The sequence below is a fragment of the Dermacentor andersoni genome, chromosome 6 (assembly GCF_023375885.2).
Source record: "Dermacentor andersoni chromosome 6, qqDerAnde1_hic_scaffold, whole genome shotgun sequence".
NCBI classification, from domain to species: Eukaryota; Metazoa; Arthropoda; class Arachnida; order Ixodida; family Ixodidae; genus Dermacentor; species Dermacentor andersoni.
The window spans coordinates 30870922-30885000 of record NC_092819.1 but is presented as its reverse complement, the minus strand read 5'-3'; the positions used below and the strand labels follow the sequence as shown (position 1 = coordinate 30885000).

At 50.0% G+C, this 14079-nt stretch overlaps 2 protein-coding genes across 3 annotated transcripts in view; one reads left to right on the top strand and one right to left on the bottom strand.

Moving 5' to 3' along the window:
* The window catches only part of LOC126521478 (cell adhesion molecule Dscam1-like), a 149218-nt gene extending 143801 nt beyond the window's left edge, over positions 1–5417 (bottom strand). The window contains exons 1-3 of the mRNA XM_072288663.1: positions 5012–5417; positions 2944–3225; positions 413–538 (exon numbers count right to left, since the gene is read on the bottom strand). Of these exons, the coding sequence (XP_072144764.1) occupies positions 413–538; positions 2944–3225; positions 5012–5135 (532 nt within the window). The 5' untranslated portion in view covers positions 5136–5417. The remainder of the gene's footprint in view (positions 1–412; positions 539–2943; positions 3226–5011) is intronic.
* LOC126521470 (uncharacterized) overlaps positions 1–14079 on the top strand; it is a 289078-nt gene that overhangs the window by 36036 nt on the left and 238963 nt on the right. The window lies entirely within an intron of this gene.

Here is a 14079-nt window from a genome sequence, read left to right as displayed (position 1 = left end):
ACACACACACACACACACACACACACACACACACACACACACACACACACACACACACACACACACACACACACACACACACACACACACACACACACACACACACACACACACACTAGTAGAGTACGGGTCTTCTGGATTCATACCCCTGCCTGAAATTCTAAAACTTATATGCGCGAGTTTCGTATGTAATACGGCAGGGTGTGAGACCGGGCTAGTTGGTATCCCAATGCTGAAGTGACTAGCGCAAGAGTAGACACGGGACACAAAAGAGCGACATGGACAAGCGCATTTTTTTTTAAGTTCGCCTTTATAGTGGCTGTCTTCATTACAAAGCATTTATGAGGGTGATTTAAGGTCAACCTCCGTTTGTTTTTCTTTAGTGTAAAACATCAAATAGCAGATAACTTACCTTCGCCTATTCTGAACCACGTGACCCTCGCGTGGGGAAAGCTTATGACGTCACAGCGGAGGGTGGCCAAGTCGCCGAGCGCTACGACGACTTCTTTCGGTGGTTCCTTGAGCCAGTGCGGTTGGCCTGCGAATGAGCCAATAGCGTGTATGTACATATATATCATAAGAAGCCAACAAAATAGACACGAAGGTCAGCATAGGGGAATTTATCGGTAGTTCTTAGTTGAATTAAAGAAATGATAAATAAATGGAAATGAAAGTGGATGAAAAAAAAAAAAAAACAGTTGGCGGCAAGGGGGTTACGAACCCACGTCTTAGCATTACGCGTGCGATGCTCTTAGCAATTGAGCTACCGCGGCATCGTTTTCCCATCTACTTTCTGGGGTATTTATGTTTATCTACGAGAACCTTGGGAGGGTTAGCCAGCGCCACCAGTCACGGCAGGCCGCGAGTGCTGGCGCGGAGAGAGAGAGGAGGTAGGAATAGAAAGTCTCCAGTTCGCTACCCTGCACGTGGCTTGAGGAAAGGTAGTTAGAAGGAATGAGGCAACAGAGAGAGAGAGAAGTAAAATTAATTGGGCAGATTCCACGCACAGCTGGAATCGATGTCATGCGAAGCATTTTGCAGGTACATACCTGGCTACCTAACATTGTTTGGGGTTCCGCAAATCGACACCAGGTGGACCAACTTGTTTGTGGAAATTGCGGGGTGTCTGTGGATCTCGAACGTACGTGACGACAGCAGCCAGACAACCAAATCGAAGACGATAGCACGGTGGCAGTGGCATGATTTATACGCCGTTTGTTTTTTACTTGGGTTGTGAACGAGCGTAAGCGAAGGAAACATATTGTGACGTCATCAACGAATACGTGTTGTGCAGTCGTGCGTACCTATGGCTTTGTCATGTGGTCTATGTCAAAACTACCATGGCATTTATACTCCAGTGAAGAAATGTTAAAGCATGTTTAACTTGGTGATCATGTAGTCGGTACGATATCGCAAAATTTCTAGAAGTACTGATCAAAGTGGGCCTGTCCCGGAGATAGTGTGGTCGAAAACGGTGCCTCAGAGAGCCAGCTGCCACAAGGAACGAAGACGAGGAAGTGGCACGGGGGCGCACGCGGCGAACGTTTCAAAGACCAGCAGGCTGGCTTTGGAACGAGCGAACTATTCATGTGTTTGTGGCGTAATAGCTAGAACAGCGGGCTGCTGAGCTCAATGGCAGAAGTTCGATATCACTGTCGGTCACAGAATATCTTTTTATTGAAGCGAGGCGAGACAGGAACCTAGCTACGTGCCTATACAAAACTTCCGCAATGTGGCAAAAGTGAAGCAAAGAATGTTACGCATTAAAAAAGAGTAACTATGCTATAAGCGTTTGCTGAGTCCGGTGGACACCTAAAGGCGCAATGGTACTTTCGCGATCTTCTGATGGGATATCGACTCGTAGTATGCTTGAGTCCAGCGTGCTTTTCGTTCGTGCTTAACTATTCTTGCTTTTTGACACAGGAAGAAGATGTAGCCCAAAAATGGCCACATAGCCAAAAGGAAAATTCTGACGCCAACTCGGACAATAAGTAGCCCATGTCGTATATGGTGTAAAAACGTCTCTTTCGACAGAGGTCGTTCGTCGAAGTTTGTTGAGAAAATGCACGTGGCCAAAGCCTTCTCGGAGCAATGCCGGCCTGGTCGTCGTTCGATCGCATAACGGGACTGAGGCGCGCCAATGCGGCGAGCTCGTGTCGAGCTCGATGGGCGGGCGAGTCTCCAGGCGCCCTCCCCTTCCTGATCGAAGTCCTGAGACGGTGCCGAGGCGCCTGTGCCGGCGTGCGAGGTACACCTGCAGTCCTGCTGGAATCGATGGCGCCCGGCCGACTGGTGCCGAGGGATGAGTCACACCGTATATAGCTGCAGTGCTAGAGCCCCACGGAGAGGGGAGCTGGCTCCCGGTGGTAACGTGATCGGTGCACTGTTGGGCATTGACCGCAGTGAGTCAGAGCAAAGTGGGGGCTACACCGGTCGTAACCTTAGCGAAGTTTCTTCTTTTTGTGTTTAGGCTTTGTTGTGGCTTAGTGGTCATCATATTGTCTGACGTCATCTTACTCTTCTGCCGCATGCGTGTTTGTTGTTTGTTCTTAATACAACTGACGACTCTGTTTTGCTGACCTGAATGCGGGCGCAACTGTTGCAGTAGCAATGTAATCTACTTTCTTATATTCATGAAAAGCCATCGAACGCAAGAGCAAGGAATAGCACTGAAATAGAATTTGTTCAGCGACTCTATTCCAATACTATTCCTCCTCGTTCTTCGTAATTTGTCATAGCAGCGCCCCGCCTTCGTTATCACCGGCATCGGGCGGATCTCGAATGTTAGATATGAATAGGATAGAGCTAAATGAATTCTTGCATTACACCGGCACTGATTGAACACATCGTCGCGAGACGTCTCGGCGATGCTTTAATCAGACTGCACTCTGCAATGACGGTCGATCCCGCAGCTTGCGATAAAGGACGCCGTCGCCAGCTCACCTTCGACCCTGAGCTGCGCGGTGACGCTGTCCTGGCCGAGCGCGTTGCGGCCGACGCAGCTGTAGTTTCCCGCGTCGAACACGGTGGCGTTCTTGATGAGCAGGATGGAGGTGGTGGGCAGCGAGTGGATGACGAGCCGGTGGCCGCTGGCCGACAGGGGCTGACCGTCCTTGCGCCACGAGAAGTCCACCTCGTCGCCGCTCTGCACGGCGCACATGGTTTGCACGTTGTCCCCGGCCGCCACCGAGCGCAGGAAGTGCAGGGGCTGCAGCCGCACCGGCTCTGCGGGGTGGAAGGGGGTTGGGGGAACGCACAAGGGATCAAAAGCGCTTGACTGGGGACCTGGTTTTTTTATGTGGCATTGTATGTCAAAGTGCGAAAACAGACACAAGCTACAAAATAAGGGATAAGGAGAGCAGCGCGTGTATCTGCCCTTTATCTTTCGTTTCTGGATTGTGTCTTGACGCTTGCTTGCAATGTCAGTTGGAAGGGTGCTCCCACCTAAACCTCACCAAAGTGTTTGTCAGTTCTTACAACAATCTATACTGATTACACGTAATCTCTGGATAATATGGACTAATATGGGCGCTTGAGTTTGCATGGTCCATAGACCGCTAACAGGCAATGTATTACAATTCTGTATTTCAAGTCCGTATTATTGCCCGGACGAAGACAGGTCCCCTTGTGGAGGCGTTCGATCTATCTTTAGCCATACCTTAATCAACCACTCGCAAGTCCGTATTAGGTAATAATATGGATTGTGCACAGACAGTATACGGATTTCACGGTTTCTGTCATGCTCGTCCTTCCATGTTCACAATACTTCCCTTATCGAAGAGAGTTTCAACATTGCCTGGCGTTGGGGCACTGCAATTCATTATTGTGATCGAGAGGACCACAGCGATCACCTGTCGAAGCGGCACTTCAGTTTTGTGAGCATTGACCCTGTTGTCTACATTTCCGTAGTCCCACTGTATTTATCAACTATTGTTTCCAGGATGTGTGTGGCCTAGTAATGTTAAAAAGAAAATTCTCTTAGGGAGGCAAAGGAGTCCGTAAAGGCTTCTATAAACATACGTTGAGACTGCATCAGTCAACTTTTTATTGTGGGCTATAATGGCGGACTAAAGAGAGAGGCACGTTCTATCTCACGAATACCACAGCTGCCGCTCGTTGTCGAGGTTTGGGGGGCGGGGGGGGGGGGGGGGGGGGAGGGGGCAGACGAGGGTTCTGTATGTTGTTGTTTTATATGGTCGGATCGAGGAATCCACCTGGTCTCCGTAAATATGTGTCAGCGGAGCATACGGAGCGCAAAAGTGCATTCAAGAAAGCACAAAGGACTAGATATTTGCGAAACGCTGTCATTGCTGTACACATGACGACAGCTACGATGCATTGCGCGAGAAGGAAATTTATGATATGTACAGGTTTGGGGCACGACCCATTAAATATGACCGAACAAATGAGCATAGCGCCGTCGACAAGTGCGAGCGTTTAAAGGACCGCATCGGCTTTTAGATTGCACATAGTAAAGCTCGAAAGCTAGCTTTTCCTAATCAGCTCAGTTTCGGTGGTTGCTTACGTTTACCGATTTGTTCTGAAGATTAAATTGTAGAAAACATTATTTCTTTATGCGCTGCCTAATGTAACAATCAGTGCAATAGCTAACCTAATGGCTGACGATGGTACAGAGGCGTGTGCAACCTTGCTCCTTTGACTTTTACGTCTTGTTGCACTTGCATGCGGCTAAAGGCCGCGGTTTTCTTGAAGTTGAATATACCTGTGTTAGTTTGTTTTTTTCTAAGCCGCGTGTTCTCTGAATTCTGACAGCTTTCATGCTGCCTTTCTTTCAGTGCCGAAGACTTGTGCGAAATCTTACTCTTTTCGTTAGCAGGATTATCGACGTCCTTGTATAAGTTAGTTCCTCCGCTCACGCATGAGTTCTTGCACGTCCGGACAGAACATCGCGCGTTATACGAAGACGGTTGCAACATTACTTTATTGCCTTTGCGAATATTATTTCACGTATTTATACAGCTGCAAAGACTGTATTGCTTCGACTGCTTACCAAGTGCGGCCGCTCGTCGATTCTGCAGAAGGAACGTAATCCAGGCCAGCAGCAGGGCCGACGGCCTTCGCCATCGAACGGGGCCCCTGCCTGAGGCGCCGTCATCCGCGTTCGGCGACGGCATTCCGGCGGTGCCCGCTACCCGGCTAGCATCTTCGTCTCCCTCACCGTGCGGCGTGCCCCCACACTCCCGCCCTTGGAGAAAACAGCACTTCACCGGCGCACCCGAGCCGAGTCGCCGCTACAACAAGCTCTCCAACACGCGTGGCACCCTGCACTTCCGCGGGATACACTGGGCGAAGCGCTTCCGGTTACGCCATGGGTTACCCGGGCCCGTGCCTCTGCATCCGCTTGAAGATGGCCGCTCCCTCTGACTGAGCCCGGAGTCCCGCGGCCCTCGTCTGTCCCGCGGCCCCGAAGCGCGTTCGAACGTTGCTACCCCCCCCCCCCCCCCCACCCCCGATAGCGATGGCGTTAGTGTGTATGTGCGTGTCAGTCTATGTGCATGACCCCTCCTCCACCTTTTCCCCCTCCTTCCGACCTCTTTTTCCTCATCCCATCCTCTCCCCAATGTCCTTCGTATCCCTGCCATTAGTTTTGCCCGGGGTTAATCTCGACGCCAGGCCACGCCCTCTCCCCCGTTCGTTAACTAGTGCCCTTCTTGCCCTCCCCCTGCTTCCCCGGCGCGTCCCAATTGTGACCCCTCTCAGCCCGATTAGGAAACACCATTGGTTCGAGGCTGCGTCCGCCAGCCGGAGGCGGTTCCTATCTTGCGACGGTTCCCACTGGCGCATTGGGGAATCCACGCGGGAGAGCCGGTGCGTGGTGTGCGTGTGTGTCGTTGTCTTGCGCTCCAAAGGACGGCTTGCCTCGTGCGGTATATTGTGGAAGAACTGCCGAAAGGATTCTTGGATTGCTCGCGTTGTCTTGTGTCTGGGAGTTCGGACTGACTTGCGCGATTCTGCAAACTGCTTTGGCAGTTCCTACAGAAGGATTCCTTTTTTTTTTCTTTCGTTGTTAGTGGGCACTTCCTTACGTGCGTGGATCCCGTGTGTTAGCTTGTCGAGATGAGGCGCTCCATCCGTTTCTTACCTCGACCTTCACACAAACGGCCAGGTCGCCGACGTAGCTACCTTCTCATCCTTTTTGTGCTCTCGATTTTCAGAGCGCTAAAGAACTAGAGATATTGTCTTTTTGGAGTGTGTTTTTTGGCGCGAATACTTGACCGCGATTGCTTTTTGGAAACAGAAATTCGCGGACATCGGAAAACTAAAGAAGACAAGGATATCATCTGGTGGCTTGATTCAGACCTTTTTTCAATCATTGGCGTGCTGTTTCTTTTTTTTTTTTAGTAGCTCACTGCAGCCAGAACTGAATCCCGTGAGCTGCTTTGCGTCTGTGCGTGGCAACAGCGCACAGGAATGGGGCCGCGGAGTTTTGTAGTGTAATCGAAACCAAGATTTCAAGTACAATTGCGTATATGGATTCCGATGCGTTAGTTTTCAATGACAGTCGTCCTGGCTGTGGAAGTCGCCAGCATGCGGTAACTCTTTTTCGATGTAGGCGTCCCGGAACATTCCTGCGTCACAATTCCCCCCCAACACACACACTCACATTTTTTTTTATTCGCTGTTTTCTCTAGTTATTTGTCGGTGAAGCTGCTTCGAAACATCTCTGGCCGGTTCTGTTTGCTCATCGATATTTCATCCTTACGCATCGGTTATACCTTGCTCATTTTTTTCAATTTATTGATTCGTTCTGTTTTTTTTTTTAAATTTCGATACGTTGTTCGTTCTGGCGTGACGGTAGTAGGATGTTTTTGTTTCTTCTTTTTATGTCAAACCAACTTCTTCTCTTGTGCGAATGTCGCTTCATCTCTTTATTTTATGGGATGAATTTGCGAAATTCTGACTCTTTTCGCTTTAGAATGGCTGACAACCCTGTGAATGAGTCGTTTTTTTGTATGCTAAACTTAACCATCATTATAGATCTCCACAAAATGAACTCCTGCGCTGTTACTATAGCCTCTTATTAGCTTTATGGATTGCTTTTCTGTCGTTGTATGCAAACCTTTAGCTTATGAATAAGGGAGCTATAGTGTAAAAATGTAAAAGTGTGTAAAAATGGCGAATCCGAAGCTTTTAATTGAGATTTGAGAACGCCTTCAGCTTTGTTGCTGTTTTCTGTTTTGCAAATATTTCCTGTTTACGACACCACGCATTTCTAATCTCGATTCGTAGATACCAGTGGCATTACATAAAAAAGTGTTCAGGCAGCAACCGTTCAAATGCAATACAGCATGTGCTAGTTGTATCAAATAAGTCTGAAGGCGTACCATTTTTTTTTTTTCGTAGAGGCGCATAGTTTACGTGCGCCTCTACGATTAACGAAATATATCGAGACACTTTGACATTGCGCGGCTGTGTACTAGAAAAAAAAAAAAAACATATATTTTCTTGCTAGTGTCATGGTCTACAGACTCTTTCTCCCGAATGTATATATGAGGAGAACCAATGGAGTATACTCGCATGAACCTTAATAAACCTGCACCCGTTTAATGAAGCCAAATTTTCAGCGGATGCCATAGCTTTGCCACATTTACCCCACAGTGCGTTCGCACTTGGGTTAGCGCAATCTTGGTTTGCGCAAACGGTTTACCGCTTACATTTGTGTTTGATATGAAAGAGCATCCCGCATATACTGTTCTCTCAAGTAACAAAACGTGCAGACCATTTGGAAGAGCTGTCTTATTCCACTATGCGGGACCCAGTTTCCTTCAACCAGCTTCCCTTAACGAGACAAAAGAAACAGTTCTCAACGTGCTTTATCGCCTCATATATATGACCCGTGTGTCGAGAAAACGCTGCTCCGGAGAAACGACGGTGAGCCGGGCACGCCGGCTGAGAATTGCGACGCGGGTCATAAAACAAATTTTCTTTGCAGCGCTCGCCGCACACATGAACGCTTTAGTGACGTCAAGCGATCGTTTTTGTCCCACCCTTCTTGTTTCGTTCTTCAGCTCTCGTCTTTTAACGCCGCGCAACGAAGGCGCGGCGTTGCGAAAAAAAGAGAGATGCGAGGGGCAAGCGCGGCGTGCTGGGGGCATCCATCCCAGTTTGGGATGCGGAGGAAGCCGCCGCCTGCGCTCCTGGAAATCAATAAACAGGGCGGCTTCCCTGCGCCAGCTTTCGCTGCAGCGCAGGAAACGAGCCTCCTCCTCACCCACTTCTCCATCTCTCCCTCTCTCTCTGCACCTTTCCCTTCCGACTCTTCCAAACTACACTGCCTCCTACCGACGGAGCTAGTCGTTTGTGCGGTGTGTACCGTATTTTAGCGAGCGTAATACGGGCGCGTTTATCGAGACGGCCGCCTTGCTTCTGCGACTGGTGACGAGAAAAGAAGAAAGGGAACGACTGGCACGTATGCGCCAGCGTTCCGTCTTTCGAGCATAACCTCCGAGATCGGGCACGGACGCTCCACTTGATCTCGAAGGCCATATTTCAAGTGTAAAGGGAAACTTCGCTTAGTCGCTGCAGCCGCATTCCCATGGGAGCGAAATGCAATAACGCTCGTGTACCGGTGTTTCTGGTACACGTTAAAGATAGAAAACCTCAGGGGTAAAAAATGAATCGGAGCCCCCCGCTAACGGCGCTCGTAATCATCTGGGCAGTTTCCGAACATTAAATCCTACATTTTACATTTCTTATTGTTGCAGCAATCGTACGGACGTCCTAGCCACGTGCTGTCCACATATTATGTTGCATGCGCGGCCCGCGTTAGAGGGCCTTTAGAGACGCGGAGTGCGTTTGGCTGAAAAACAATAACGAAGCGGACTAACGCACGAGTAAGCCGTGGTGATTTTGACGTCACCGCTTTCGTCACGCCGGGCTTTGCAATGGAAATCTCTGTTAAAGTAGCGTGATGTCATAAAGCAGAGTAAGCAGAGTCAAGGCTCCTCACAATCGGCTCCGGTGCATGGCGGAGCCAGGCCAGCGTTCTGCATACCACTGCTCGTGTGAGCGTTGTATGCACGCTAGCGTTTGAATGAATGAATGAATGAACTTTATTCCCCTTTTAAGAAAGGGGAGGAGCCGGGGGGGAGAGAGGGAGGTCTAAGTACTCCAGTCCCAGCAGGCGTCCATCACCACATTATGTGGCTAGAATTCCGTCTACCAGTCGTGGTAGGCCTCCGCTACCTCCTCAGCCCACCTCAGGACTCGGTCCTGTAGGGTGGGATCGGAGCTGCGCAGGGCAGTCTCCCACAGCTCCTCGCTACTAATTAATGGTTTGAGCTTGCGGGGGGGAGTTTTGAAGGGGCATTGCCACATGATATGGGAGAGATCTGCTATGGGGACAGGGCAAAAGCGACACTTGGGTGTCGGGTATGTGGCGGGAAAGAATAAGTGCAAAGTGCGCGGGGTAAGAAAGGTGCGAGTTTGTAGTTGTCGCCACAGTATTTCTCTCTGGCGCGTTCTAGACACACAGAGAGGTGGATACAATAGGCGTTGGTTTCTGTAATGTGTGCAAATTTCATGGAATGTGACGAGTGTGTCTTTATTGTTGTGTTGTTGGGAGTCATTGGGTGTTAGAGTTAGGCCCATATTTGCGGCCACTCGGTCCGTGAATCCTCGAGCAGCGGCATGAGCCATTTCGTTGCCATGGAGTCCTTGATGTGCTGGAGCCCATACGAGAGCGATGTCTTTTTCTGGTGGGTGAGCTACAAGCAGAGAGTGCGCGAGGTTGTTAATGTAGCCGTTACTGAAGTTCCGGATAGCAGTTTTAGAGTCACTAACAATGACGTCGCAATCGGGTAGCCCCGATGCAAGTGCAATGGCGGCCTCTTCCGCGTCACCCGCCGAGGTGGTCTTGACTGATGCTGAACAAACAGTGTTGCCCTGGTTGTCTACGACCGCTATAGCATAACGATGTTTAGGGGTGTAGGCTGCAGCGTCCACATAGTACACTCCTTCAGCCTGTCCATAGCTGCGTTGTAGCGCCTTGGCTCGATGTTTGCGGCGTTTGACGTGAAATTCGGGGTGCATGTTTCTGGGTAGGGGCTGGATGTGGTATTGGCCGTGTATGTTCGGAGGAAGTTGATGTCGCCTACTCTCGTTGAATGGTGGAGCACGATGAAGTTGTCTCAGGATCTCACGCCCAGCTTCAGTGGTGCTGAGTCTATGGTATTGTGATGATAGATGGGCTTCGGTTAATTCTTGAAGGGTATTTAGTGTGGCGGTGGCCATCACCCTTTGTGTGGATGCTCTAATTGGAACACCAAGAGCGACTTTGTGTATCTTGCGAATCAAGCAATTCACAGTATCCTCTTCCTGCCTAGAGAGTGAGAGATACGGCAGTGCGAAGGTGATTTTGCTTAAGACAAAAGCCTTGATTAGCTGAATTAGCTCCTTCTCTCGAAGCCCTCCGTGTTTGTTGGAGATCCTCCCTATCAGGCGGAGCGTATTATCTACCGTTGTTTGTAGTGTTTGCAAGGTGTGCTGATTTGCTCGGTTGCATTGGAGGTGTAATCCTAGGACCCTTATCCTGTCTACTTGGGGTATAGGGTGCCCTTCAATCGTGAGTTGGATATTCGGGGGTGAAGTCCTGAAGCGTCTTGTGGGGCGTAGAAGGAGAAGCTGTGATTTGGTGGGGGAGCACCTGAGATTCAACTCGTGACCTACTTGTTCGACCTGATCAATTGCTGCTTGTAGGGTGTCTTGGATGTGCCCGTCAGAACCTCCGCTCATCCACAGCGTAATATCGTCCGCGTACAGTGTGAATCGGAGGTCAGGAATCTTCTTGAGAGTGAAAGCTAAAGGTCGCATAGCCAAATTGAAGAGGAGGGGGGAAAGTACTGCCCCTTGGGGCGTGCCAGTGCTTCCTAAACTTATTTGGCCAGATTGTTCGCTGCCTAATTGTAGCGTCGCAGTACGCTTCGTGAGGAAGCTGCGTATATAGCGGTAGATTCGCTCCCCGCAGTTTATACTGCTAAGTTCGCGTAGTATGGCCAAGTGGGACACGTTGTTGAAGGCGCCCTTGAGGTCGAGGCCGAGCAACGCTTGTGTGTCACGTGCGTCGCTCGGTTCGATAATGTCTTCTTTGAGCCTTAACATGACATCCTGACAAGAAAGAGATTTGCGAAAGCCAGTCATTTCCGAAGGGAACAAGTGATTATGTTCGATGTATTTGGAGAGGCGTAGGTGGATTACGTGCTCCAAGATCTTCCCTATGCATGAAGTCAGAGAAATTGGACGGAAGTTATCAATGTGAATTGGCTTATTCGGCTTTGGAATGAATATCACTTTGGCTGCTTTCCATTGTTGGGGTATCTCTCCCTCTTCGAGACAGTGGTTGTAATACTCGGTGAGTTTGCTTATGGATTGCTCATCGAGGTTGCGAAGCGTTTTATTAGTCACAGAGTCTGGGCCTGGTGCCGTGGTGGTTCGCACTTGGTTGAGGGCATGTCGAACCTCCGCTTCTGTGATGGGGCTGCAAAGCTCCTCATTGGGTTCACCAGCATAGTCAGGCATGGGTATTTGCGTAGGAGGGGGCATATGTTTGGAAGCCAGGTTGCTGAACATGGTCGGCAGGTCGGCTGCATGTTCATGCAGCAGTTTATTCATCTGGTGGTTGTTGTGCGTCCTAGACGTGGTGGGGTCGAGCAGGTGCCGGAGCAATTGCCAGGTCTTTTTAGTGCTGAGAGTACCATGCGCTCCTTCGCAAACCTGAGTCCATTGCTGCGTCGCCAATTTGATAGCATATTGTTGGATCTGAGAGTCTAATTTGGCTATTCGGATTCGGAGTTTACGATTGTAACGTGCTGTTAGCCATTTCCTAAGTAAAGCTTGCTTCGCTTCCCACATGTGTAATAGCTTGGAGTCAATTGTGGCCAAGGGTGTGTCTAGCGGGAGAGTGGTGGTATGGGCATCTACGTCTGCTTGCAAGGCGTTCGCCCATTGCTCAATGTCGGTAATGGTTTCTTCGTTAGTGTTGCAGCGAGATTTTCTGAATTCCGTCCAATTCGTAAGCCTTAGTGGTTTCGTGGCTAGCGGTCTGTGCTTAAAATCTACACGGAGTTCGAGGATGTAATGGTCGCTTCCCAAGTTGTTTTGGAGGTTTTGCCACGTCGCCTGAGTGATGCGGTGAGTTAGGGTGAGGTCGGGGGATGTATCCCTACTGACGCTATTTCCTAGCCGGGTAGGAAGAGTGAAGTCATTGTAGATGGTGAAACCTTGATTTTGTATGTGCTGCCATAGAGCTCTTCCCTTAGGAGTGGATGCGGAGTGGCCCCACATTTGATGGGGGGCATTGAAGTCGCCCGTTACGACTAGCGGCTGTTTATTGGCGTTAGCTTTGGCCTGGGCAAGCATGTTCTCAAAGCGGTGGTGTCGAGCATTGGGAGGGCTATAAACATTCAACACGCATAGGGTGGGTTGTGTGTGGCTTTGAGGTAGAATTCTGATGAAATCGTGGGGGATTTCAGTACTGCTGAATGTTTCCCGTTTAACAGAAAGATGTCGCCTTGCAAGTATGGCAGTGTTGGGCTTGTCTATGTGAGGATCTTGAAACGTATCGTATCCAGGTAGCGTGACTTTCCCGTGTGTTTCCTGCAAGGCTATAATGTCAGGGAGCTCGTTAAGACTCTGTAGAAATAGTGTTAGAGATGCGCGCTTGTTGCGGAACCCCCTGCAGTTCCACTGCCATATGACTAGACTACGGGCTGGCTTCATCATTATTGTCATTTTGAAGGACGGGAATTTGTGACGTCGCGGAGCGTCTTCCCCAGCTGTCGATTAGCTCTTGAAACCGGCAAAAGTGTGCAGATGCCTCACAAATAAATGCATCAAGCTTGCTCTCTAGTCGATTTTCAAGGGCAACAAGTTTGTTTTCCAGAATGTCCATGCGGTCAGTGAGGACAAATATGGCGTTTTCAACGGTGTTCTCGGTGTCTGTTATTTCGGCATTCTTCCTTTTTGCGGGTGGGGGCTGCGTGTGTGATGAAGGCAGCATTGGAGTTGCGGTTTCCGTCGTAGCAGTGGATGCAAGTGTGTCCATGTGTTCTGTCGGAGGACGTGTGAGTGTGGGTGCAAGCGTTTGTGGGAGTGGTTTGGAAGTAGCAACAGGAGTGTCAGTGATATCGATGGGGGGGTGGAGCATTGCTTTGAGCTGCTTGATTTCGTTTTTAAGCATTTCGTTCTGATTTAGCAAGTATTTGATGAGAGAGCTATCAGCATATTGTGAGGAGCTGCTATTGTGGGAGACTACTCCTGCCCAGCTCACCTTTTTATGGTTGATGGGCGGTGTCTCCTCGTTGCGTGGGGTCAGCGGAGGCCAAGCTTGCTTCGATGATGGGAGCTGCGCCGATGCTGCAGTGTTCTTGCGGCCAGAGTTGCTCTGCGGCGTCTCTTGTCCAGTGCGTTGATTGGGGGCCTGTACAGCGTTCCTGGCCGGAAGTGTCAGTTTAGACTCTGGAGGTGCCGGGGGCGGTGTCCTTGGTTTGTAACGAAGTTTGCACTCTGAGGAACCAGTCTCGTGTGTTCCGGTGCAGATGATGCATGTGGGAGTACAGCTGTGGTCCTGAGGAGGATCTGGCGTGCCGCATTTTGGGCAGAGACATATGGTCACATTGGGGCAGACGTCTTGGCGATGGCCAAGCTGCCGGCACTTAGTACACGCCTCCACTTTTTGTCGATATGGTCGGCAGCGGAGGTCTGTGCGGAGGTAGTCAATGTAGAAGGGGACCTTTGAGCCTTCGAAAGTGACCAGGATGGAGTCTGTAGAGCCCATTCTTCGAGCAGCTAGGATGTTGATTGCTGGATTGGACTCTCGAAGGTTAGCCAACACGTTCCCTTCTACCAGGGAGGCCGGCAGCTGGATAATACCCCTACACGAATTTTTTAGGGTCTGCCACGTGCGTGGAGACTTCGTAGCTCTTGCCCATGATGGTGAGGGTGACGATCTTCAAATAGCGATCAGCCCTGTCCATGCAGGGAGTGCTTATGATGATTGTGTTGTTAATCTCGTTGGCCCGGAGTCGATCTAGCGATGCTGCAGCCGTGGAGAGACCAGTG